This window comes from Lissotriton vulgaris, chromosome 4_1 (assembly GCF_964263255.1).
Source record: "Lissotriton vulgaris chromosome 4_1, aLisVul1.2, whole genome shotgun sequence".
Classification (NCBI taxonomy): domain Eukaryota; kingdom Metazoa; phylum Chordata; class Amphibia; order Caudata; family Salamandridae; genus Lissotriton; species Lissotriton vulgaris.
The window spans coordinates 2069819579-2069845668 of record NC_141691.1 but is presented as its reverse complement, the minus strand read 5'-3'; the positions used below and the strand labels follow the sequence as shown (position 1 = coordinate 2069845668).

The window sequence follows — 26090 nt, the reverse complement described above, 5'->3', positions numbered from 1 at the left end:
CTTTAACATTAGAATCATATCAGAATCTACATGAAAATATTACGCATTAGTTTAATCCCCAAATCTAGGGCAGGCACTGCCCTTGTTCATTCAGTATCTTTTTGAGAAAGGTTGGTAGAACAGCCATTAAGGGAGTGTCGTGACAGAGTATAAATTGTGGCAAAATAGTCCCCCATTAGTCGCGCGTTTGCCCATAACTGAAATAACAATTGTAGGACTAATAATAGGCACTGCAGGAAACTGAGCTTGTGCTTGCAGGGCAAGTCTAGCTGGACCAGCTAATAATGTACAAAAAATAAATTGATTAGACATCTATATAAGATGACCAGAACATTCTACAAGCCATGTGTTTACACAAGATTTAGGCTACCTAAATAGTGATGCCCCTTAGCTGGGGCAGCTGTGCGCTTAAAAATGGAGTTAACATAACATAACATAACATAACATATGGTGTATACCCAGTTAATGCTGGGCAAGTAGCCCCCCTCATTGCTGAAAGAACCCATTCAAACTGACCCAGGCACATGGTGAATGGAGCCATTAAACCATGTCAGAAGACCAGACCAGAAGAGGAACTTCAAGTGCATAAGGTCTCTACGTAGGAGGTGGCTGTGGAACAGTGCATTCAAGAAAACGCTTGAGTTAGCATCCACACATAGAAATGTGACCCAAGAATAACAAACTTCAAAGCGGAAGGCAGTGTCCACTTCTACTAAAAAAGGGGGGCGTGGCCTAGATGGCGACTGAGTCGGATGTGCCTGCTCATCAGTTCATCCAGCCGGGCCCACTGTTCTATACTTAAGCCGCGGAGCAGCCGGTGCCAGAAAATAAGCTTACCAGCTGGTCTGAGGCTTGGGGCTCCCAGTGGACGGACTGGAAGCGAAGGCACGGAATCGGTGCAACGTAGCGAGGAGTGCACAGCCGGAGAGCAGACCTGATTGTTGAACTAGGTCTACCACAGAGAGGAGGCGTAGTGTAGAGAGCTGTGGGGGAGTAGTAGAAGAGCGGGTCCCAGGACCTGCAGGGACAGTGGGACAGTGGATCTGTGCAGCTTAAGTCTACAGCTGAAGCTGTGTCCCTGCCCTGGCCCGTCCCACCCCTGTGGCCAAAGAGAGGCCTCTCGCCGGTCATATTGCATCTGGGTCGGCCGGAAGACGGAGACAACGAGGCGGTGGTGGGCAAAGGGCCCATAAGCACAGCACAGATGCTCATAAAGGGCCGGCACCAGAAGGGGTGTGGAGAATCGAACTAGGGCCTGGGGGTCACACTCCCATGAGTCAGATTCCAATATAGGATGATGAATTGAGCAAGAAAAAGAGACGTCCAGAAGAGAGTACTACAGAGAGTGTCTGCCTGGCCTACAATAGTGCTAGCCCCCATAACAGTCAGTACAGCTAGAGAATTGCCTGAAGGTGAGGGGGCTGCGAATATTTGCATATAGTTTGGGCACAGAGAAGGGTAGGAGGAGGCACATGAAAGGGTCCCCTGGAAACAACTTTGGGGGCTTAATTCTCAGGCATGGCTAGCGGGGGTGACAAAGGAGGACTGGTACCATCTATCGGTGGCTGAGACATACAGGACTGGATAGCATTATCAGTAGGTCACGTGGGACCCGAGCCAGGAGAAATCGGCCTGATCAAGAAGGGGGGGTCATTATGTTGGTCACAGCTCGTGCTGGAGGGCCTTGGGCATGACAGGAGTATCAATCGAATGGGGGGTTGGGACCAAACCGCCTTTCTAGCGGTCCCCCTCCTGAGTCTGCTGGGGTCCACGTGACGGGGCCGGAAGATAACAGATTGGCCAAGCAAAGTGTCTGAATCGCTGGGGAGCAGACCTCTCTCCAGAGAGGAATCAGAGCCAGAGCATGACCCACAAGATGGCCACGGTTAAGGGGAAAAAGGACCATTGTGTAAAAGATCTCCTTCTCAAGATGGCTAGTGGGGGTACGGCAGAGACACAAAGGGTAGCAGAATCGGGAGATGCAGAAGCGCCCCTCACACAGACTTTCATAGAAACTCTTTTCGCTAAACTTTGGGAGGACCTGAAGTAAATGAAAGCAGACTTGGTTGACGAACTAGGAGGGGTCAGGAAAGACGTTGATGCGCTGGGAGACAGAGTTGATAAGCTGGAATCGCAAGGCACAAGTAGAGCTGGAACAACTACAAGAAGTCATCCGTTTACGAGAACAACACCTTGACCTCCAGACACATACCGAAGATCTTGAAAATCGTTCATGACGGAACAACATTCGCTTGAGAAGGTGTCGCACGGAGCAGAAGGGCAGTCCATCAGTGCATATGTGGAGAATCTCTTTAGACCGGTACTGGAGGGTCTGGAAGAAACGGCGATCAAGCTGGACCGGGTGCATCAGGTCGGGGCCAGGAGACAACCCCCACCTTTCCACGCAAACATCTTAGCATATGTTCATGACTTTACACTGAAGGAGTGGATACTACTGAAATCTAGAGACTCCAATCCGATTCAGTTCCAGGGGTTTCAGATCAACCTCTTTCAGGATTTTTAATGACCTCCCCATTGGTAAAGAGGAAAGCCTTTCGGCCTGTCACGGTGCACCTCCGAGCTAACAGGATCCCATATTCATGGGGTCACCCTTTCCACCTTATTTTCCTATGGGAGGGGAAGGGAAGGTTCACCAGATTCGCTCACTTAAGGAGGCATACCAAGTCCTCAGCATATCAGAAGATCCAACAGCGAGTTCACTGAGGCTGACATATCAGAATAAAGGGCGTGAAAGGAACAAATGGAGGATAGTGGGGCCTGGTCGGGCCCACTCAGGCCGGACCTGGAGACTACTGCAAAAAAAAAAGACAGGTGGTATTGGCGTCACTGGGGGAGGACTCCTCTGATCCAGCTTGAGTGGATAAACATGCTGTAACACAATGCACCCATGATGAGACTGGCTCCCGTGTTCCCATGATACTGGATTTAATCGGAGAGTGGGTCCGGGAGAGACGGGCGGTCCGAGCTGCTTCCACCCCTTTCCCCTGGGTTTGACCTCCCAGGACTATAATACATTTTTAAGTACACTGTTATATGTTTGAGGTTTTTGTTTGTGTTTTTTGGGAGTTTTTCTCTCCCGTGCCCGACTCCCAGCCATCTGCACCGATGTATGGGGTTTCCACATTCACGCAACTTAAGATCTACTCCATTAGCACAGTCACTCAGTTCATCACACTTAGCGCACTTTCTAGGCAACATTTAAAACGGATATAGATTTAGCACACTTTTCTCACCGTAAATATTAAAGGGATCAACAACCCGGTAAAAAGTCAGGCCATACTTTGCTATCGAGAAAATTCTGGTGCTCATATCCGTCTCCTGCAGGAGACTCATTTCCTCTCAGGGGACACACATAGACTGTGCTCAAGAGCATTCCCCAGCAAATATTCTCCTCTCTCTTCACCAAATCTGCGGGAGTGGCCATCTTCTTCTCAGCCTCACTTAAGGGAAAACCGGGTTTCCAAGATACCCAAATTCAAGGGTCGTTCAGTGGCATACTCCTTCCAAGTGGGACCTCACTCCATAACCATTGATTCAAATTATGCCCCCAATGATAAACAGGAACACTTAATTCATTCAGCAGTAGCAGAGGTGTGCATATCTACTGATAAACTCTTAGTTATAGGGAGACTTGAACTTGACATTCAACAACACCCTAGGACAGGTCGGCTCAAAGACAGGGACAATCCAGATCGCTTTCTAAAGAAGGACACCAATGGTTACAAAGTGCAGGCTTGCTGGATATCTGGTAGGATGCTCACCCCACAGTCCGGGAGTATACATTCTACTCGCACTCCCATAAAACATACGCCAGAATACATTACTTGCTGGGCACTCACTCTATCAGAGCACAAGTCACGCAGGTGGATATTCATCCTCACACTCTGACTGATCGATCACTCAGCAGTATCGGTGGACATCCTCTTGCCAACCACTAGCCTCCTTCACGCACTTGGTGCCGGAGAGACACATTTTTACAGCACCCGAGGTGATCGCACAAATATTAATAAGGGATTACCTAACAGTGAATGACACCTCCAAAACCTCAATCGCAACCCTATGGAATGCCCTACAGGGGATGGTCAGGGGAGAATTTATAGCAATTGCAGCCCAAGACAAAAAAAAGCAGAGGGATAGGAGAGACCGCCTGACAGTGCAGGTACAAGAATAAGAGTGCATCCACCAACGGACAGGGGCCCGAGGGTTTGGCGCCAGCTGAAGGCCGCACCTGTCTAGTTGGCAGCACTAGACTTAGATCAAGCGAAGTATGCCTCGCTGAGGCTGCGCCAGACTTCTACACTCGGGGAGACAGGAAATGAAATGAAAATTGCACTTATATAGCGCGTAACTACCCGGGGGCCTCGCAGCGCTTTAGACTGATTATTTTACAGCGGGCACCGGGTAGGTCAGCACGTTTGTGCAAACAAGTGCGTTTTTAAGGCCTTTCTAAAGGACATGAGATTATTGTTTTCTCGGAGGGCAAGGAGTTCCAAAATTTGGCAGCAGTGTGGGAAAAAGAGCGACCACCCCAGCGAGCCTTAATGATTTTTGTTGTGGTTACAAGCTGAAGGGAGCCAGAGCGTAAAGCTCTGGGCGGTGCATACGGCATAACCACAGGATACAGAATTGCCGGGCCAGTGCGATGAAATGATTTGTGAACTATGCACATGGCCTTAAACTGCTCTCTAGCCGCTACCGGGAGCCAGTGAAGCTCATTCAGAGCTTTCCTCGCTGACTGCCGGCGGGGGATGTTATATAAGAGCCGTGCAGCACAGTTTTGTATAACCTGGAGCCTACGGATAACTGCTACCGGGGCTCCTAAATAAAGTGCGTTCCCATAATCCAGGCGAGAGAGAACCAGGGCCTGGACCATGATTCTCCTGGCCTGGAATGGGAGTAGAGGGAGCACCTTACGGAGCATTTTCATCAGTCCAATGCAAGTGGAAGCAGTTTTTGTAGCTTGGGCTGAGAGATCAAGCGCCTTGTCTAGCCAGATCCCCAGGCTCTTAATCTGCGATTTGGGAGGGGGGGGCAGGCCTAAACATGGAGGCCAGATGGATGCAAGGGCAGATGGAGAGGAATTGCCCAACAGCATAATGTATGTTTTCTCCCCGTTTAATTTAAGACAGGAAGATTGCATCCATCCGGCAATAGCCTCTAGGCAGGGACCTAAGGTGGAAGACGACCCCTCGGGTTGGTCAAGAGAGACCACCAGTTGGGTATCGTCTGCGTAGGTCACAATACGCACACCAAAGGGACGAACTATCCCTTCTAGGGGTTCCATGTAGGCGTTAAAAAGGGTGGGACTCAGGGAAGAACCCTGAGGCACCCCACAACTAAGTGAGTGCTTAGGAGAAACTATCTCACCCTCGAACACCTGAAAGAACCTGCCATCCCGGAAGGAAGCGAGCCATTCCAGGGCCGCACCCGACATGCCCAAGCCACTCAAACGATGTAATAATATGGCATGGTTAACCGTGTCGAATGCGGCGCTGAGGTCGAGTAGTATAATGGCAGCCTTCCCTCCCCGGTCCAGCACGGCTCTGGCCTCTTCAGTCACCGCCAGAAGTGCGGTTTCAGTTCCGTGCTGGGGACGGAACCCTGTCTGAGAGGCACGAAGCAGACTATTGGTTTCTAGGTAGTCCACTAAGATGTTATTAACGTGCCTCTCCATCAGTTTGCTCATCCAGGGGAGCAGGGAGATGGGACGATAGTTGGCCCAGTTATTCTGATCAAGTGTGGGCTTTTTCAATAGGGCTCTGACCCTCGCATATTTCCAGGGAGGAGGGACTGTATTGGAAGTGATAGAAGCATTAAGAACATCCAGGATCACTGGACGGATGATATTCATGACCTTAGTAAGAATCCGAGGAGGAGCTTGATCACTAGGGGATCCCGAGGTGATTTTCGGGATCAACCTATCTAATGTGGAGAGGTCAAGGAGTGGAAGTTTGTCAAGCTGACAAGAATGATTGGCAACGGTAGGGAAGGTGGACTCTAGAATATTGCTACCAATGCTGAATGCAGAGTAGATGGCCTGAATTTTCTGGAAAAAGAACATAGCTAGATCATTGCAGCGGGTCTGAGCACCGTCTAATGATGGACGCTCGGGAGGGGGAGAAATTAAGGACTTGGCTATTTTAAAAACTTCCTTGGGAACATTTGCGGCCAAATTGATTTTTGATTCATAGAAAAGAGACTGAGCAATTTTTATTTCATTTTTATAGAGCTTCAAAGCAGCTCTATATTCAGCCTTCCTCTGCTGAGAGCGATTCTGCCTCCACGCTCTTTCTAATTTACGGCAGGTTATTTTCATGGTTCTAAGGGCAGGGGTGTACCATGGAGCTACTTTAGATCTTGCTATAGATTTCAGGGGAATTGTAGGAAGGACTTGATCAAGAGTGTTGCAGATCCAGTTATCAAAATTCATCGAGGCAATGTTGGGATTAGTAGATTTTTTAGGTAGGTGGTACGTTAGGGCCCTTTCCCACTCAGGGAGCGAGAGTGAAGACCATTTCCTCCCTTTATGTTTGCTAGAATTGTCGAAAATGAGAGGGGGACTTTTGGACCAGGAAAAAGGTATTAAGAAATGGTCGGTCCAAGATAAAGGGATGGGGGTCTCGGTTGTTAATTTATCCAAATTGCTGTAAATTTGTTATAAAAGGTGACCCTTGTTGTGTGTTGCAAGAAAGCCCTTTTGGTGCAAATCGATGGCCTGAAGGTTAGATCGAAGGTTCATAGCTTGAATATCACAGGGATCATCCAAATGTATATTAAAATCCCCCAATAGGGTCAAATTTGCCGACGCAAGTAAAACATTGGCGACAGAATCTATCAGATTAAGGATGAAATTATTAAGGGCACCAGGAGGGCGATAGGCTAACATGCCAACAAACGTAATGGTGGGGGAAAATTCTAGAATAAAATGTAGAATCTCACAGCCTGGTATAGTGGAAGAGGAGGTGTGGCATTTGTACGTGTCTCTATAGACTATGGCCAGACCACCACCTCTCCCTGACTGGCGGTCCAGTCGTTTGAAAGTGTAGCCCTGGGGAGCCGCCCATATTATGGTTGGATCGCTTTCCAACTGAAGCCAGGTCTCTGTCAAGAAGAGAACCTCTGGATTCAGCTCTTCAATCAACATGGAAAGTTCGGTGTGATGTTTCGAAAGTGAACGACAATTAAGGAGAAACGTTTTCCATTTGTGAGAAGATTGAGGCTTTACAGTATAGGTAGGAGATGGGCTCCAGGCACATGATTTACAGTGAGACACTGTGTTCGTGGGAAAAAACGAATGGAGGCACAGAGGGTTTATGGGGGGACTTAACCTTTGAAGACTGGCAGAGCTATAGGTAAGACGTATTCCTACCATGGTATCCGAGATAGCCTATTGCTATGCTGGAGGCATCTGGACGCGGACTGGTGCAGACTGGCTTCTCTTTGGCGCCTCTTAGGCGCATCGATGGCGCTCCCGCTGCGCGTCACCGCTGCACGAGGAGGCAGGGTATATGTAGATTGGGAGGTGAGGGAAGACTAGAGCGTCACCCTCAAAAGATGGCCGCCCGCCGAGGGACAAGCAGGAAGTAGGAGCGCTCTTCCTCCCTCCACTCAATCAGCATAAAGTAGCTGCGGTGGACCGGGGAGTCAGCGCTATGCCTGGCAAGGTAACAACAATTTATATGACACACTTTACAGTTTTAAAAGCACACAGGTTAAAAACACACAGTTTTAAAAATGCCCTTAACACAGTGCAAAACGATCCACACCCAAGTGCTGACGTGCTAGTAATCAATCTGCATGAGCGCAAGTGTTTAGAGCCCTAAATAGTCAGGGAGGGAGGGAAGACTAGAGCGTCACCCTCAAAAGATGGCCGCCCGCCGAGGGACAAGCAGGAAGTAGGAGCGCTCTTCCTCCCTCCACTCAATCAGTAGCTGCGGTGGACCGGGGAGTCAGCGCTATGCCTGGCAAGGTAACAACAATTTGTGAGAGACTGCTAGCTAATAGACTCCGGATGCAGAGACAAGCTGTGGGAGTAGCTGCAATATATGCATCGACTGGGGAGGTACAGGAGTCCGATCATCAGATTGCAGAGAAATTTTGCCAATATTACAAAGGGCTTTATGAGGCACAGGATCTCCCTACAGTGGCACCAGCTAAGTATTTGCAAGGGAAAGCAGCGGCGAAACTAACACCAGACCAAGCGGATAATATTGAATCCCCCTTACAATTAGCAGAGGTAATTGCCACAATCTCCAAACAGAAAACGCTAAAATCCCAAGGGCCAGATGGGTTTACAGCCCTTTTTCATAAATCCTTTTGCCATATACTGGCCCCAAATCTCCCCAGGGTGTACAATGCTGTCAGGTCTGCATCGCAGATTCCCCAAACCATGCTATCAGTGGTGTTGATTCCCAAGCCTGCTAAGCATAAGAGACACTGTGCCTCTTATAGGCCGATCTCCCAGCTTAATGTAAATCTTAAATTATTAACAAGTGTGCTGGCCGCCAGACTGCCCCCCCTCCTTCCTGGCCTAATAGATCAAGAACAGGTGGGATTCATCCCCGGCTGCCAATGCGCTGGTAACACTAAGAGATTACTCCATATAACGGATAAAGCACAGAGTTTTGAGACAGAGCGTATGCTACTATCGATCGAAGCTGAGAAAGTGTTCGATAGGGTCCATTGGCCCTATCTAAAAGCAACCCCGGGACATTTTGGGATCCCCAACAGATTCATTTGATGGGTCTTTAGTGGCTATACCAACCCTATAGCTTCAGTTAGAGTGAATGGATATACCTCCTCTCCCTTCCCAATACAAAGAGGTACTAGACAGGGTGTCCTCATTCCCCTATCCTTTTCACCCGCTATGTTTAGCATAAGGCTCAATTTGTACGTGATAATGCTCAGATTACTGGGGTATGTTTGGGGGAGACAGGCAGATGATGTCATAGCGTCTGTGGAGGTCTCGGGAAGTCCCGGAGGTATCACTCCCGGCCTTTTTGGCTGAGTTGGAGGAATTTTCTCAAGCTGCATGGTTTAAAATTAATATCCAGAAATCCCAGGCTCTTAGGCTATGCCTTAGAGCATCCAACCTAGCATACCTACAAGCAGCAAACCCTATCCAAAGGGCACCAGACACAATTTCCTACCTGGAGATACAATAGGGCACTTCCCAGCAACAAATGGTATCACTGAATTACAAAACCCTGCTCAAGAAAATAGGAACCTTTTTTTGCCATTAGAAATCATATACCCTATTCTGGCTGGGCCGAATAACGACGATCAAGATGACAATCTTACTCCAAATTCAATTTATTTTCCAGACCTTACCGTTAGAGCCCCCTCCTGGTATCATACTTACCTTACAATAAGCATTAGAGTCCAAGTCATCCATTTCTCGCGCTATCACAGAACGATATAACCACTTAATGCCCCCTCCCTCATCTATCAAATTTCCTAGCCAGAGGCGATAGGAAACTGAAGTAGGTGAAGAACTCACATTGCGCGAGTGAGAAAACATATACTATAGAACTAGTCACACAGCTAGAAATGTAGCAGGTGTCGAAACAGCCACAAAAATAACTACCTATTGGCACCTCACACCAAGCAGATTACATTGTGGAAACCCTGCACAGAACCCTTATGTTGGCGGGTGTGGGGCTCAGGAAATCTTGACACATATCCTGTGGGACTGCCCAAAATTATCTGAATATTGGATGCAGGTCATGAATGATATAGATAAGTGCTTTGACATACAACTTCCCCGCTTACCGAGCTATGTTGTGTTGGGCCTACCTAATGATCTTAGGTTTCTGCTAAAATCTCGGAAAGGCAGACAGATAGGCCTTGAACTAGGTGCAGCTCTACACAATATGTTTGCATTGTGGGGTAGAGATAGACTTCCAACCCATATGGGCTGGCTGCATCGCATATGGCATATCATGGGCATGGAGCGGATATCCTACTCTTTGGCTAACATGGGGACTTCTTTTTCTGAACTTTGGAAGCCATTCATAGAGATGCTCTCAACTGAATTTAAGGACCTCACATGCCCCGAGTATTTTCGAATACTAAGACTTAGGACACCAATGCAGGTGGAACATTAATAGATTGCAAGGGTGATTTTCATGAGAAAGGGCCAGAGCTGGGAGGGAGGGGGTTGGAAGAGGGAGGGGGAAAGGGAGTAGGGAAGGGGGTTGTTGGGGTGGACTCTTCAAAAGGGGGTGGGTGGGCGAGGGGTACAGTTAATCAAGTTTTTCTTCTTCATATTTCATTTATGTACCTAACATTAGATAAAAATAAAAAATATTACAATTCTAAAAAGATTATAGGAACTCCCACATTAGGGATTCCATGTAGTGTTAAATGTGCATAGACTGCTGGTCAGCACTTGTTTGTAATAGCAGTAGGTACGCCATTAGTTAAAATAGATTCCAAATGTAACACAAACTGGGTTGTAACCTTTTAATAGTCAAGCTTGAAAAACCAACATAACTAGTTGATCCCTAAAAACCGGAGGATTAATCCCTAACACCACGGATTGCTCCGGTAAAAGGTGTGTGAGTATTGTGGATAAGCACGACTCAAAGTTCCAGCAAATAAGTACCGGACCAAAACTTTGGCAGCGCCATGTTGCATGGATTCCGCTGAGGAACAGAACTATGCTTCGAACCACAGAACATCAGCATTTAGGTACTGAGAAACCATACCACCTCAGTATCTGTGAACCTGAGCCCAAGTACCTCAGTATCTATGAGCCGGAGTCCGACTATCTACAGTGCCTTACTTGCTCCCCTACCCTTTCCAGAGAAATAAGTGAGTTGGCACCCAAGAACAACACTCTCGACCCTCTCAGGGATTGCCATGACAGGACCCACCCTTTTGCTCTGTCACTCATACTTGTCAACAATCAGATAAACCAGAGACACAAAGAAAGTTTGTAAAATATATAATTAAAACTATTGTGCTCTAAGATGTAGTACGTGCACCACAATCAGACAACAAATGCATACCAAAAATATCCTTAGCATGGTTAACAAACCATATACCATAAAAGGCCCTGTCATGTTATAAGACAGCTTAGCCGAATAACCCCCCTTTCTACTGAAGCTATATGATTATATATTGTAGATCGCTGGGATTTGTGGCAGATCCCGTACCTTAGCATACATAGGTGGATGTTTTACATCTCCGCTGAGGCAGCACTCTTGCTTTGGGACCTTGATTCAGTGTGTGTTTTTTCAGAACCGCTGACCACAGTTATATGACAAGATATGTGTACTCACAAAGAGAAGCTGCATTCTCTTGTTATGCCTAAATGTTATTGACTAACGAGAGAAAATAACAAGGGGCATTGTTGTTTGACCATTTTTTGTGTGTTCAGACTAAATCACAGGAAAATAATAAAATACGAAAACGTACAGTTTCTGTGCGAAAAGGCAATGTGGCACAAAGGCAAACAGGGTATGAAGCAACGTGTGCAAAATTAAATGGCCACTTAATGTTTACAGTTAGGCTAACATAGTTACAACGACAATGGGCACTGCAGGAAACACACAACAGTGGTTTTCCCTTTCAAGCTCGTCTTCTCGGCTCAAACCCCTACTGGCCATCCTGCCAGAAGATAACACCTCTAACCCTGGGCAGGTTATTTTCTCCTCTTCCTGAGAGTTGTTCTGACATCTTCCCAGGGGGGAGCAGGCTGTCTCAAGGACAACAGTTGTGTGTAACCAAAGACGGTTACTGAAATGTTTTTGGGCAACTACGTGACAACTTTCTAAAAATTGCCATTTATAAAATATAGTTACATTAAACTCAACGTGGGAATCTAGCTTGATTTAATGCAATGATTCTTTTGAAACTTTAAAGCTTCATCTTTAGTAGCTCCATTTGGAAGTAACCAATACTGAGTTGCGAGTGTGTAACTCCACACTAACCAATGGGGCTACTAGTCTTAATACAGTGAAAACAACAATGTAGGGATTTTGCTGTCAAGAGATGTAAAACATAACGGATATCCTTCTCTTTACTATAATGCTCCCTTTCTTTGAGGCTTGTTAGACCTACCTTAGGTGTGGCTTACAAGTATTAAGGTTTAGGCTTTGTCACAAATGGAAATGGCACAGTCGAGTTAGCAGATTTAAAGCTGCTCTGCCAGTCTGAATTGGCATGTGTGGGAGAGATGTTACACCTTACACACATTAGGGACCAATTTATTAGTAAACTTTTACCAATTGGAGATAAGCCAATCAAACATACACTTTTAAGGGACAGAGTACATGCACTGAGGCCTAGAATTCAGGGTCTACAGGCACTACAGAGCCATTACACAGCACAGCAACAGTAGGGCAAAAAGTATACAGGGAGCCTGTAAAAAGAGTCTCTCTCACACTTAACTACATAATTAAGCATTGCTCTTGGGGTTTTCATTAGAGCATTTCACGTACTCATAAAATAAAAATAAATCTTTAAAAAAACAATGCTAATAAACAGCTTATTACATGTTACGGATCTCCATACGCCATGATGTTTCTTCATGAGAATTTGTCACAAGTCAGTCACATTGCATTGAGGATATAACATGCAATTTAGTTACAATAAGACATTTTTAAATCTTGCTTTGTTGTTGCAAATAAGGTTTTATTGCACATTTATTTTCACAGGTGAGTGTCTACATGTGTGCATATAAATTTATGATACAAGTAGTATTTTTTTAAAAGAACAGCTGTCATTGCGATGGGACAAACAATTGACATTGCGAGGGAATCTTTGAAAGTGAGTGAAGGAGGTAAAACAGACTTTAAAAAAGCTCTTGATCTGACACCATGGCAATGATTATCTTTACCATTATACTTTCGACAATTCCGCACACATTTATATTTACCAGTCTCGTACACCAGTGCAGGGAAAGACAATATTTATAATATGAAGAAATTGTCAAATAATAGAATACGAAAATAAAAGAGAGGACTCTTATTGTATATTGGGTCTGACTTCTGGATTCGCTCTTGTATCCATTCTATCTCCCAAATGCTAATATATTTCAAGTCACCTTGCTTCACTAGTATTCCACATTCTCAGCTATGAGTTTTCTACAATGAAATGATTCTAAGATTATTTTACAATATCTGCATTCTTGTAAAGCTTTTCTCATGTATGCCACAATGAATTGCCTTTATTGAGGATATCTGAGTGAAGTTTTTTCTAGATTCAGAACAAAGAAAAGGTTTCTCTCATTAGTATGGATTCTCTGACAGTGATTTCTTATCAGTAACGATTTCCCTACATTCTGTACATGGATACAGTGTCTCACTAGTGTGGGTTATTTGATGTCTTAAGAGAGCTTTCTTCCTAGTGAAGCCCCTCCCACATTCAGCACACCAATGCGGTTTCTCACCAGTATGGATTCTCTGATGCTTCAACAGTGTAGCTTTCACAGTAAAGTTTTTCCCGCATTCTGTACACAGATAGGGTTTTTCACCAGTGTGGGTTCTCTGATGTTTCAACAAAGTGCTTTTCACAGAAAAGCTTTTCTCGCATTCTGTGCAATGATAGGGTTTCTCACCAGTATGGATTCTCTGATGGGTGAACAGCGTACTATTATGAGTAAAGCTTTTATAGCATTCTGTACACTGATAGGGTTTCTCCCCATTGTGGATTCTCTGATGCGTCAACAATGTGCTCTTCTCAGTAAAGCTTTTCCAGCATTCTGTACACGGATAGGGTTTTTCACCAGTGTGGATTATCTGATGTTTTAACAAAGTGCTTTTCATAGAAAAGCTTTTCCCGCATTCTGTGCAAAGATAGGGTTTCTCACCAGTATGAACTCTCTGATGGGTGAACAGCGTACTATTATGAGTAAAGCTTTTCTCGCATTCTGTACACTGATAGGGTTTCTCCCCATTGTGGATTCGCCAATGCGTCAACAATGTGCTTTTCTCAGTAAAGCTTTTCTCGCAATCTGTACACTGATAGGGTTTTTCACCAGTATGGATTCTCTGATGAGTCAACAAATTGCTTTTCACACTAAAGCCTTTCTCGCATTCTGTACACTGATAGGGTTTCTCACCAGTATGGATTCTTTGATGCCTCAACAGCGTACCCTTCTGAGTAAAGCTTTTCCCGCATTCAGTACAGTGATAGGGCGTCTCACCAGAATGGATTCTCTCATGCCTCAACAATGTTCTCGTCTCAGTAAAGTTTTTCCCACATTCTTTACACTGATATGGATTCTCTGATGCCTCAACAGCGCATCCTTCTGCATAAAGCTTTTTCCGCATTCTGTACACTGATAGGGTTTCTCCCCAGTGTAGATTCTGTGATGTTTCAACAAATTGCTTTTCATAGCAAAGGTTTTCCTGCATTCTGTGCAATGAAAGTGTTCCTTACCAGTATGGATTCTCGGATGCCTTAACAGCGTAACCTTTAGAGTGAACCTTATTCCAAATTCTGTGCAGTGGAGGTGGTTCTCTGCAGAATGGAATATTTGGCGTTTCAGCAAACTGTAAGTCTTAATGAAGCTTTTCTGACATTCTGTACACTGATAGGGTTTCTCCCCATAATGAAGTATCTGATGTACCAACAGTTTATTCTTTGCAGCAAAGCATTTTTCTCATTCTGTACACTGATAGGGTTTATCAGCGGAATGGAAAGTCTGATGCTTCATCATCAGTGTGCTGTTCTCACTGAAGCATTTCCTAAATTTTGTACAGTGCTAATGGTTTCTAACCAGTATGGTACTCTGATGAATGTACTGTATGCTAATCCAAGTGAAGATTTTCTCACATTTGGTACACTGATAGGGTTCCTCACCAGTATTTATTATCTTATGCTTCACCAGTGTGCCCTTATCAGTGAATCTTTTCCCACTTTCTGTACAGTAACATGGTTTCTAATCAGTATGAGCTACATGACAACAGTGATTTTTTTCTCTGCAAAGTTTTTCTCACATTCGTTATACTGAAAAGGTTTCTCGTAAGCACAGATATTGTGTTGCTTTACAAGTGTGTCATTCTAGGTGTAGCTAATCCCACATTCTAGACAATTAAAGCGCTAACCACCTGTATGGACTCTCTGGTCTCTCAACAGCTTCTTTGGAGCTCTTCCCACATTCCGTACACTGGAATGACCTATCCTTAGAAGGAACTATTTGATGCCTGCGCAGCGAAGAACCTTCAGTGCAGGTTTACCCACATTCCATTTACAGTGTGATTTTTTCCCCAAAAAGCATTCTTCAACAGAAATGTTCTGGGGTCACGCTTTTCTCACACTCCTTGCACTGGTGTGACCTATCCTCAGGATATTCAGATTAACTGCTCTAATTTCGCATTAGAATTACAATTTTGGAAGTGCTGAGTGAACCCAAGGTTTTCTCACTCAGTATACTCAAAGAGATGATCTCTGGTGTGCATCCTTTAAAACTGTCCATAAAGATGTGCTCTGCATGAGCTTTTTCACACACCAGATCTGTGTTTCTTCCCTGAACATATATATATATCATAGGGTGTGTATCGAGGTCCAACCTACAACCTCCAGCCAAGGGTTTTCTCAGACTCTATACACTGATACGGTTGATCATCTGGTGCTGGCGTTCCTCACGTCTCCATCAGGTTGTTCAATTCTGTGAATGAGAAACAAATCTGTGAGGATGGGAATGACATCAAAGGGACTATAAAAGACAGAGAAACTGGATGAGGAGGATGTGATTTTGAAGAGAAAGGCATAGAAGGAGGGAGGAGAAAAGCAAGGGATCTTCACTCGAGCTGTTAAGGTTTAATGTCACAGTTAGAGCATAAACGTAAAGAACACTTTCTGGGCTGGATTCTGTAGAGGCAAGATGGCGACCGCGAGGGTGGACGTGTAAGCCGGCCGCTCCTGACGCCGGAGCTCGTAAAACGCTATTGTGGGGGAAATAGGAGTTAAATATGCAGCTGAACTAATACCCTATAGCAGTGTTTTCCAAACTGGGGTCCGCGGACCCCCATGGGTCCGTGACACATTCCCAGGGGGTCCGTAGGCAGCAGTTTTAAAAGCACAGCAAAAACTTTATTGTATAATTAGCAGCTTTCGAGCAACAACAAAAGTGTCAAGATAATGCCAGTGATTAATGTACCTGCTGGGGAGAGAAGAGAGTTTTGTTCAGTGGCTGCTTGGACTTAACTAATGTAGCAGAGACGGTTAATGTGCCTACTGCAAAGAACGTGTGACATGCATTTTAAAAAGCGGTATTTTATGTGTGTAGGCCCGTCGTTACTGCTTTTGTCACAGAGATTCTTATGTTACTGTGCACTTCATAAGTGACAATCGTAATCTAGCAGAGGGATCTATAAACTGTCATGAAAGAGCTGCTTGCAAACTGCATGGTACCAGTTAGTAACTTATGGTTTTTCCCAGTCATTCATTATCCTGATGCTGCTAAAGAGATTTATTTGGGTGGAAATATATTTGTAATGTTAAAGTCAGTGCTAGCCATTGTGTTATGTTCTGAATCTGGAGTTTGTGCTTTCCCAGACCAAGCACTCTTTAAAAATACTTACCAGTATGAATGACATATGAATACTGCACCTTGTAGTCCCCTTTACCTTATGTAACATTTTTTATACACTGATTTACATGTATGATTCATTGTCTCTATATGTGTGTGATGTAAAGTGCTCTGACATCCTACAATGGTATGAGAGATTCTATAAAACAAATTAAATACATGTGACAAAGGGGCTATTCCTTCAATATAAAATACTAATGGCCAGATGTACGACCCGTGTTTATATGCGCAAACAGGTTCGCGAACCCGTTTGCGAATGCAAAAACCTATTGGGCCATGTACATAGCCTATTTCGCGAGTCGCAATTTGTTTGTGACTCGCTAAATAGGTTTTGCAACTTGCTATTTTGAAGGGGCATTCCCTTCCAAATAGCAAGTCTCAAAACCATGTACAAATGTTTTGCGACCGCAATTGCAGTCGCAAAACATTGACCACTGCCTGCACTTAAAAAATGAAATGAAAACGTTTCATTTTCAATTTTTTTTAATGCGTGGAAAACGGGCTGCATTTAAAAAAAAAAAACTGCTTTGTTTAAAAGCAGCCCCAGACATGGTGGTCTGCTGAGCCCAGCAGGCTATCATCCCTGGGAGGGCTGGCATTTCCAATGGACCCGCAAATTGCGAGAGGCTCATTATGATTAATGAGCCTCGCAATTTGCGACCCCATTGGGAATCCCAAACAGTGGTAAACACATTTCATTAAGCAACTCGCAATTTGCCACTCGCAATAGGTCGCCAATTGCGAGGCGCTAAATGAAATGGTCGTACATCTGGCCCCAAAATCCTTAGTACTTTGAGTATTTGTTTTGTGCACCTGTTTTTTTCAAATTACTGTTTTAATATTTGAAATTTAACTCATACAAATTGCTTGGGGGTCCCCGGCTTCCAGTGGTGACTCAATGGGGGTCCTCAGGAGTCAAAAGTTTGGGGAACCACTGCCCTAGAGTACTTGTGAAGCTGTCAATATTTGAGGAGCATACTCATACTGATTCGGCATAACGCCGGGAAATTCACAGATAGTTTCCCTCATGTGGTGTTGAAAGCTGATTGCTTCTGCAGCGCTTGCGGCTGGGTTGGGTAGGCTCTGCCGAAGCCGCTGGGTGTGTACTGTGTGCGGACTCCGCTGCAGGGTGATTGACTTTACTTAGAGACGGCTTGGTGATACTTGAGGGAAACTCGGGCGGTTGATGGTGATGCCGCCGAAAGGAGCGCGAGGGAGACGGCAGGTGCTGGAAGAGTCACAAGCTGAAGGAAACACTGGTGCGGGCAGCAAGACGCCAGGTAACTCTGTTAAAGGTACAAAAATTGACACAAACGTTGTGGGGGCTAAAACGGACGTTAGAATGACTAAAACTATTACGGCAATTTTCTCAGCTGGTAAAGACAAAAAAAAAGGTAAAAAGCTCGGCCATACTCAGTCAGAGGGATTGGATGGTACAGACGGAGTAGGGGAGCAGAATATGGAACTTTCGCAGGCTGTTACCCCCTCATTAAACCCTTCTCCGAGTGACTATATACTGGAAAAACAGAAAGATAAGGAACAGCATATGAGACGAGATGATAATGCCTAACGTGGAATGTCCGGGGCCTACGAACCATGGTCAAGCGCCACAAGTTGCACGCATATCTGGTGCACAGGGGGGTCCAAATTGCTATGCTACAAGAGACCCATCTGACAAAAAAGGAATGTGCTGCGTTGCAGAAAAGATGGCGGGGCCAGGTGTTCGGCACCACTTATTCAGCTTATGCCAGGGGGGTGTTGATCTGGGTAAGGGCGGGGATACCGTTCCAGGTGCTGAACCAAGTGGTGGACCCTGATGGCAGGTTTGTGGCGGTAGAGGGGCGGTTGTATGGTAGGGATGTGGTTCTCTGTTGTGTGTATGTGCCAAATACTGATCAGGCCCGATTCTTCGATAGCCTTTCTGGGTCCTTGGCCTCTTTTCTAGCGGGCCCAGTGGTACTTGGGGGGGATTTTAACTCGATTACGGATATGGTCTTGGATAGGTCTCACCCCCCCCTTGTTGATTCCCCGGTACGTAAGTTGGCCATGCATAGGAAGGATTGGCAGGACAGGTGGGGGTTGCTGGATGTGTGGGGGGAACACAGGGACACCAGGGACTATTCCTTTTACTCGGCTCTCCATGCGCTACATGTGAGGATAGATTCAGTGCTCTGTGGCGGATCCCTGGCCCCATTGATCTCACACACGGAATACTTGGCTAGAACCATTTCGGACCATAATCCCCTATTGGTACATATCCAGTGGCAACGGGAGCGCTCGGCGATTCCAACATGGCGGCTCCGACCTGACACGTTGGAGGACTCAGTGTTTAGAGAGGCTGTCCAGCAGGGCATCGATAATTACTTTAGCGAGAACGAGGGTACGGCCACGTGTAGGTCCACTGAATGGGATGCGATGAAAGTGGTGGTGAGAGGGGTATGCCTGGGTCGGTTTTCAAATGCTCGTACGACTGTGTTGAATGCACTTGCGAAAGCGGAGGACACTCTGAGGGACTTGGAACGGCGCAGGCCGTCCAGGCCGGACTTGCAGGCTCGGTTGTTGGAGGCGAAGGAGGTGGTCGCCACCGAAACGGAGCGATTGCGATGTTACGACTACAGGCAATACGCCATCAGGGCGCATGCTGAACGGGATAAGGTGGGCACGCTCTTGGCCAGACTCGCTAACCCTGAACTTAGGGGCTGCCCGGTCCTTAGCATTAACAACGCACTGGGGGTGACGGTATACTCTCAGGCAGCGGTGTTGGAGTGCTTTCGTGTGTATTACGAGGAATTATACCAGAGCCAGTTGGGAGTGGAGGCCCAGGAAGTTACGGAGTACCTAGAGGCGAGGCAGCTTCCGGTCCTTGATGAGGAGGACGCAAAAGAGTTGGGCGGTCCGATTACGCTCACTGAAATACGGGCGGCCATAAAAAATATGGCTCGGAATAAAACGCCCGGGGTGGATGGGCTACCGATCGAATTCTACCAGCAGTTTGTGGACTGCCTGGCGCCCAGACTGCTGGTGGTGTACACGGAGGCTTATGAGTTAGGGGGTTTGCCTGGGTCCATGAGGGAGGCCTTGATTGTGCCGCTCCTAAAGCCTGGCAGGGACGCCACGGATGTGAGGTCCTATCGCCCGTTGTCCATGCTGACGGTGGACTACAAAATCCTGAGCCAGATTCTGGCCGCCAGGCTGGCTCCACACATGACGGGCCTGGTACACAGGGATCAGGCAGGGTTTATCCCCACGAGGAGCACGGCATTGAATATCCGTCGCCTGGTTGGGATATTGGACGCCGTTCTGGACGAGGATGGGACCCAAGCGGTCTTATCAGTGGACATAGAGAAGGCGTTCGATAGTTTGGAGTGGGTCTTTCTGGATGGAGTGCTGGAGAGGTTTGGCATAGGCGATGGGTTCCGCCGGTGGACGAAGGTCTTGTACTCCTCAGCGACGGCGCGGGTGCGTTTGGGTGGTTTGGTGTCTGCGGCGTACCCGGTGGGTAGGGGCACGAGACAGGGGTGCTCCCTTTCCCCCCTCCTGTTCGCTCTGGCGATGGAACCCTTGGCGGTCCATGCTAGGTCGGGTGATAGATACGCGGGGATACATAGTGGTGGGCGGCTACATCACATCTCGCTATATGCGGATGACCTGCTGCTGTATTTAGACGATACGGAGCGGGCCCTGGAAGGAAGGATGGACCTGTTGTCGGAGTTTGGCCGGTTGTCGGGCCTTAAGGTTAACTGGGCGAAGACCTGTGTGTTCCCGCTGAGAGCGGAGTCGCCCTGCCCTGCTCGTGACTTGGGGGTGGTCTGGGAGCCATCTTGTCTCACTTATCTAGGAGTCCGCATCTACCATGTGTCCACGGACCTATTAGAAGGCAATATTGGTCGGTGCGTGCGGGCGCTGAGGGGCAGCATGTCCTTTTGGTCGACCCTCCCGCTGACGGTTCTGGGAAGAATTGCTCTTTTGAAAATGGTGGCGCTCCCCCGACTCCTGTACTACTTCCGGACGCTTCCCATTTGGATTCCTCAGAGGATCTTTAAGGACCTGAGGACGATGATAATTGGTTTTCTGTGGGGGCATGGCCGCCGTAGAGTGGCTCTGAGCAAGTTGCTACGCCCCAAGACTGAGGGGGGGATGGCTGTTCCTGATTTTGAACTGTATTACTTGGCGGCGCAACTCCAGGTTCTCACGCAACATGTGGCCCGGGTGTTATGGGGACCGGAGTGTGACCGGGAGTTGGGGATACAGCGCCATGTGCTGTCCTATATCGTTATGCAGCAGAGGATGGAGCTGCGGGGCCTCACGATGGAGGAACGGACGCTCAGGCTGTGCTGGCAGAGGAGTCTTAGGAGGGCGAGGGCGACTCGGCCTTACGCGCCGGAAATACCGATTGGCATGCTGACGGCCCTTCCACACGGGGGCGATTGGTCCCCTTTGTTGGAATTGGAGGAGGCGGGACTTCAGGTGGTGGGAGACCTATATGTCGGTGGGACTTTGGTGCCCTTCGGAGTCCTTCAGGAACAGTTCGGGCTGTCTGATGGGGGCTTTCTCCTGCATGCGGCGGTGGTAGCGGCTATACAGAAGCACTGGAAGGGTGGGCTCATTGAACCGCATCTAGTAGTGTGGCTCACTGGTTAGAGGCGGCAGACCCGAGAGCAGAGGACGGCCCGGGACCAGGGTTCGATTCCCGACGCGGCAGGTTTCTGGGCCAGGGTCAGCGGACTCGATAATTCTCTCGCCTCGGTGCCCACTCTGATCAGCGATCACACTCGGCAACTCTGGGCACTAGCTTGCCTCATCTTCACTAACGGCCCCACCAGACCGCCGGGGATGCCTGGTCTCACCCTGGAGATACCTATTAAGGGACCATCTCTCAGGGAAGCCAGGAAGGGTTTTGCAGCGGTCGAAGCGCGGAGGTACCCCTTCGGGAGTGATTCCATCGCTATATAAGCACATAATTAATTAATTAATTAACCAGACACCACAATGGCGTGCCAATACGTGGTGATGGCAGCGGGCACCTTTAAGGCTGTGACCTGCCTCCATAACAGGATGTTGCACGAGGGACTGGAATCGCTCGAGGGGCTCAAAGTTAAATGGGAAGAGAGTGTGGGCAGGCCTATTCCGGACACGGTCTGGAGCCATATTTTACGGCGCACATGGAAAGGCACAAGGAATGCGCGTTTCCAACAAGTGCATTTCTTTGTGCTACATAGGGCCTATCTGACCCCGGAAAAAATACGGCGGTACTTCCAGGTGCAGGACGCACGGTGCCCGAGATGTTCGTCTCCGGAGGCGGACATGGATCATTTGTTTTGGGGTTGTTCACATTTGGAGGCCTATTGGGCAGAGGCGGGGGACCTCCTAAACGATGTGACCGACAGGGAAGTAGACTTCGACATGGCGTCTTGTCTGTTGCTCTGGTTCCCGCACACCAAACACACTAAGGTGACAAGCAAATTTATTGACCTGGGTTTGATACTGGCACAAAGAGAGATCTCATGGCATTGGAAGTCCAGGGGCGGGCCGTCAGTGAGGAGGTGGAAGAATGAATTGTTGCGGTGGTCTGATTGTGAGAGTGTGCTCAGGATGAAGCAGGCTGTCAAGCTTGGTGATGAGAAGGCCTTGGATGCAGCGCGTGCGTGGGAATTGGTGGTGCAAGCCTTGCGTGACTCGTTAGTGGAAGACGAGAATTGAGTGGATGGGACCTGTGGACACCGCGAGGCATTCTAACTCGGAGATGTCATTGACACTGTAGCGGGGATCCATACTACACTTATGTACAGGACACACACCATTAGCAGTTGCCGGGGAGGGGACATTGGGGGGTTGTTTAGTGAGAGTTGACGGGGGGGGCCGGAAGCCAGGGGGTTGGTTGACCGCGATGGTGTATCTGAACCGAGAAGGGCCAGTGGGGCGTAGGCGATGAGCGGGAGGTGACAGAGGGGAGCGGGTCAGGTGTGGTAGGCCCCACAGAGCGCGGGGCGGGACTGGAAGCGGCTTATAGCATTGACCTGCACATGTGGGATGGCTGACGCTGTTATTTGTTGTGGGTGGGGGGGTAAAATGCAGATACGAAAAACGCTCTTTCGACCATGGTCCCTAAGGGACACACACCGTGATGCCTTCCTGTTATTTAAGGTACTATGCCGCCCGGACTCCGGGATGCGGGCTGAATGCCTGTGTATGGTATACGTCTTATTGATTGAACGGGGGGACATTATGAGTGGACTGGTTGAGCCATTGTATTCTGTGGTTTCTAATTCTGCAATAAAAACAAATTAAAAAAAAAAATATTAGACGAGATGATGTGGGCTTAAATGTCCCTTCTTGTGTTTCTGGTGGAACCCAGATGCTGGATGCTTCTGAATGCACTGCTACTGCTGCTGTCACTCCAAACTCTAGTATGGTAATGGAGAGTAGAGAATTGGGCAATGGGGGGGATTGTGAATGCAGATGGAGATATACAAATACAAGCACAAGATGCGGAATCTTGAGTTCCTTTTCTTTATCTGAACAGTACATTTCATCATGTGAAGACCTGTCGGCAAATTTTTCTACATAGGTGAATGGGGTTGATGACAGCGATCAGACTAGCATCTGTCTGGAAGACTCCGGTGAGTTCATGGAAGGCAGCCCCCATATTGTTCTTAAGAGACTAGATCATAAGGCTGGTAATGTTGAGGCTGAAAAGGACCAATAAAGTGCTCTACAATCGCAAAAAACTCACCCTCTTGAAGATATCTCTTTGTCTTTAATCTATCAATCAAGCAATTATGTCTCACTGGGAGGAAACAAGTGTTGAAAGCCAGAGAGTCCCGAATTTGTGCCGGAAGCTACAAAATTCGGTTCGACGTGTCGCCAAACCCTGTGCGGACTTTACTTCAAGATTTAACGAAGCAGAAGTGTATATTTCTAATTTAGAAGATGAATTTGTGGCTCAGATAGCTTTGACTGAATCTTTACGTACTATTAAAGAGCAGATGCAATGGAAACTGGCAGATATGGAAAATCGTGAGCGAAGAACAAATCTCAGAGTATTACGGATTCCGAAGGACAGGATCCTCGCAAATGTATAGTTGATTTGTTTACAAATGTGTTTCCCGACTTACTAGATGGGACTGGGACAGAGAGATTGAACGAGCACATTGATTTCCATTTAATATTCGTATGAAAGTAGGCCAAATGGCTGACAACCCAAGAGCTTTTTTAATCTCTTTCAATAGCTCTTTGGCTAGGGAAGATGTTTTTCACCTAGCCCGACCAGATAAGAAAAGAGCGGGGAAGGACTTTGAGTTTTTTGTAAGGCCAGATTCCTGCCATTATATCGTAGAGAACCGCTGGCAGTTATGCTAGCTTATTCCGTTGTTTCAAGCCAAAGGGGCTCAAGCATTTTTCATGAATCCTGTAAAACTCAAGAGTGATTTTTCAGGAGCGTACTCTCTTTTTTTACTATTGAGGGCTCTGCTAAAGAGTATTTAAATTCTAGCTAGGATTTTGGTTGTGGTATACCTCTTGTGGCGCGCAGGTGCTTTGTCTCGAGGTCGTCACCTCCACGGGCTCAAGGGAGCCTGTATAAATAGTCTTTCCAAATGAGGTCACACGCTAATAGGACAAGCAGTGTGCGACCTCATTTGGAAAGACTATTTATACAGGCTCCCTTGAGCCGGTGGAGGTGACGACCTCGAGACAACGCACCTGCGCGCCACAAGAGGTATCTGGACCTATGAACATTTACGGCAGCGCAAGCAGCAACCCCTTGCACCCGCCTAATCCCTGCTGATGAGAGGTAATGACCTCGAAACACGTGTCCAGGGATGGCAAGCACACCAGTGAACACCTTGAAAACTCAAGACTCGGGTAGAAGCGCACCCGCTGATACCGACTACATGCTCCGGGGTCACACACTGATGGGACGAGCAGTGTGCGACCTCATTTGGAAACACAACCCTAATCACATTTCCTGTTCTGCTATGCCTGTTCTGCTACCCTAGTTGAGTCCACAGCATTAAATAGGACCTCTTACTTTGCTGGTATCCCATTCTCTTGATCCTCTAATTGGCCCCTGTTAATCCTCTTACATATCCCATGCCCAGTGTGTCATGCCACTGCCCGTTTTGCACCCTCTTTGTAAAGCTCTCTCTTATACGCTGCCTGTTGCTACATTCCCACTTCATAAAAGTCACATATTTAATTGGATTGAAGTGGGAAATGCTTTTTAAGAAAAACATTTGTTTATGGCCTGCATGAACATTTAAAGCAGATTTACAATAAACAAGACTGGGCTCAACTCTAGTGGTCCAGCTGTATTCCCCAAAGAGGAACCGCACATGCATTTTTCTGTAAAAATTCCCTATGCATTCATGTCACCTTTAATACTCTTACCCATGATTTATAGTGACATACACTTCTTGTGGCAACAGTCTGATCAAGATACCAATAAGTGATGACATTTTGATGCTACTAAAGACACTAATTTCCGAAAGCAAAAACAATAGAGGGCAACATGAAATCTGGTATATTCTTGTTGCCTATAATGAGCAAGCCTTGACCACTGAAATGGCTTTTACCAGTCTCACAATAATTTGCTATTGATGTTTGGCAACAGAAGTTCAACATTGCAAGTCTTTCAGCACATCTCTGCCACCACCTCCTGGAGCAGATCACTTATTCTTACGTGGAAGAAAGAAAAAGGGGTCGATAGAGGTGAACGTTTAAAGAGTACGTACTTTTAATTAGGCTTCAGAAGGCACAGCGAAGACTGGTCGCATCTCTCTGGACTAATCTCCCTCAAACCGCTCCCTCTGGGTCATTGGCCTGTGATCTTGCACAGTTTTTTACAGACAAGATTAAACTGATCCAGGACTCCTTTCCTGGGAGGTCAGCTGAAGTTCATCCCAGCAGTGGGGTTGGGTCAGATCCATCGCCCACCCCGGATTCTGCCCTGTCTATCTTTCCGCCTATCTCTTCTTCCACATCATTGGCACTTCTGGCCAACATTAAATCAGGGTCACCGCTAGACCCCTGCCTGGCCAAATTTTTGGTGAGGATGGCGGATATGGTAAACCCACTGGTAAATCCACTTTTGAACCGCTCTTTGAGAGAGGGGATGGTCCCACTGGCTTGGAAGCGGGCCATGGTGATCCCCCTCCTCAAAAAGCCGGGCTTAGACACTGAGGTGTTGGCCAATTATAGGCCTATATCGCTCCTTCCAGCGTTGGCAAAAATTACGGAAAAGCACGTACACAGCGTGCTCTCTGTTTTTCTGGAGACTAACGATCTGCTGCACTCCTCTCAATCCGGCTTCTGGCCCTATTTAAGTACAGAGACGGCGATTTTAGAAGTGTCTGAGGCCATCAAGGAGGTTCTGGACTCTGGAGGTAAAGCCATGCTTGTCATGCTTGATCTGTCGGCGGCCTTTGACACCGTCCCCCATGAGGAGCTCCTCGCCAGACTTTATAACATCGGTCTGAGGGGGGCGGTGTTCAGCCGGTTTACATCTTTCTTAGCCGGCCGTCGACAA

The 26090-nt window shown here is 47.1% G+C and overlaps 1 protein-coding gene across 1 annotated transcript in view; it reads right to left on the bottom strand.

Moving 5' to 3' along the window:
- The window catches only part of LOC147725028 (uncharacterized), a 148154-nt gene extending 133682 nt beyond the window's left edge, over window positions 1-14472 (bottom strand). The window contains exon 1 of the mRNA XM_086966494.1: window positions 13307-14472. Within this exon, the coding sequence (XP_086822620.1) occupies window positions 13307-14384 (1078 nt within the window). The 5' untranslated portion in view covers window positions 14385-14472. The remainder of the gene's footprint in view (window positions 1-13306) is intronic.
- Between the last annotated feature and the right edge of the window lie 11618 nt (window positions 14473-26090).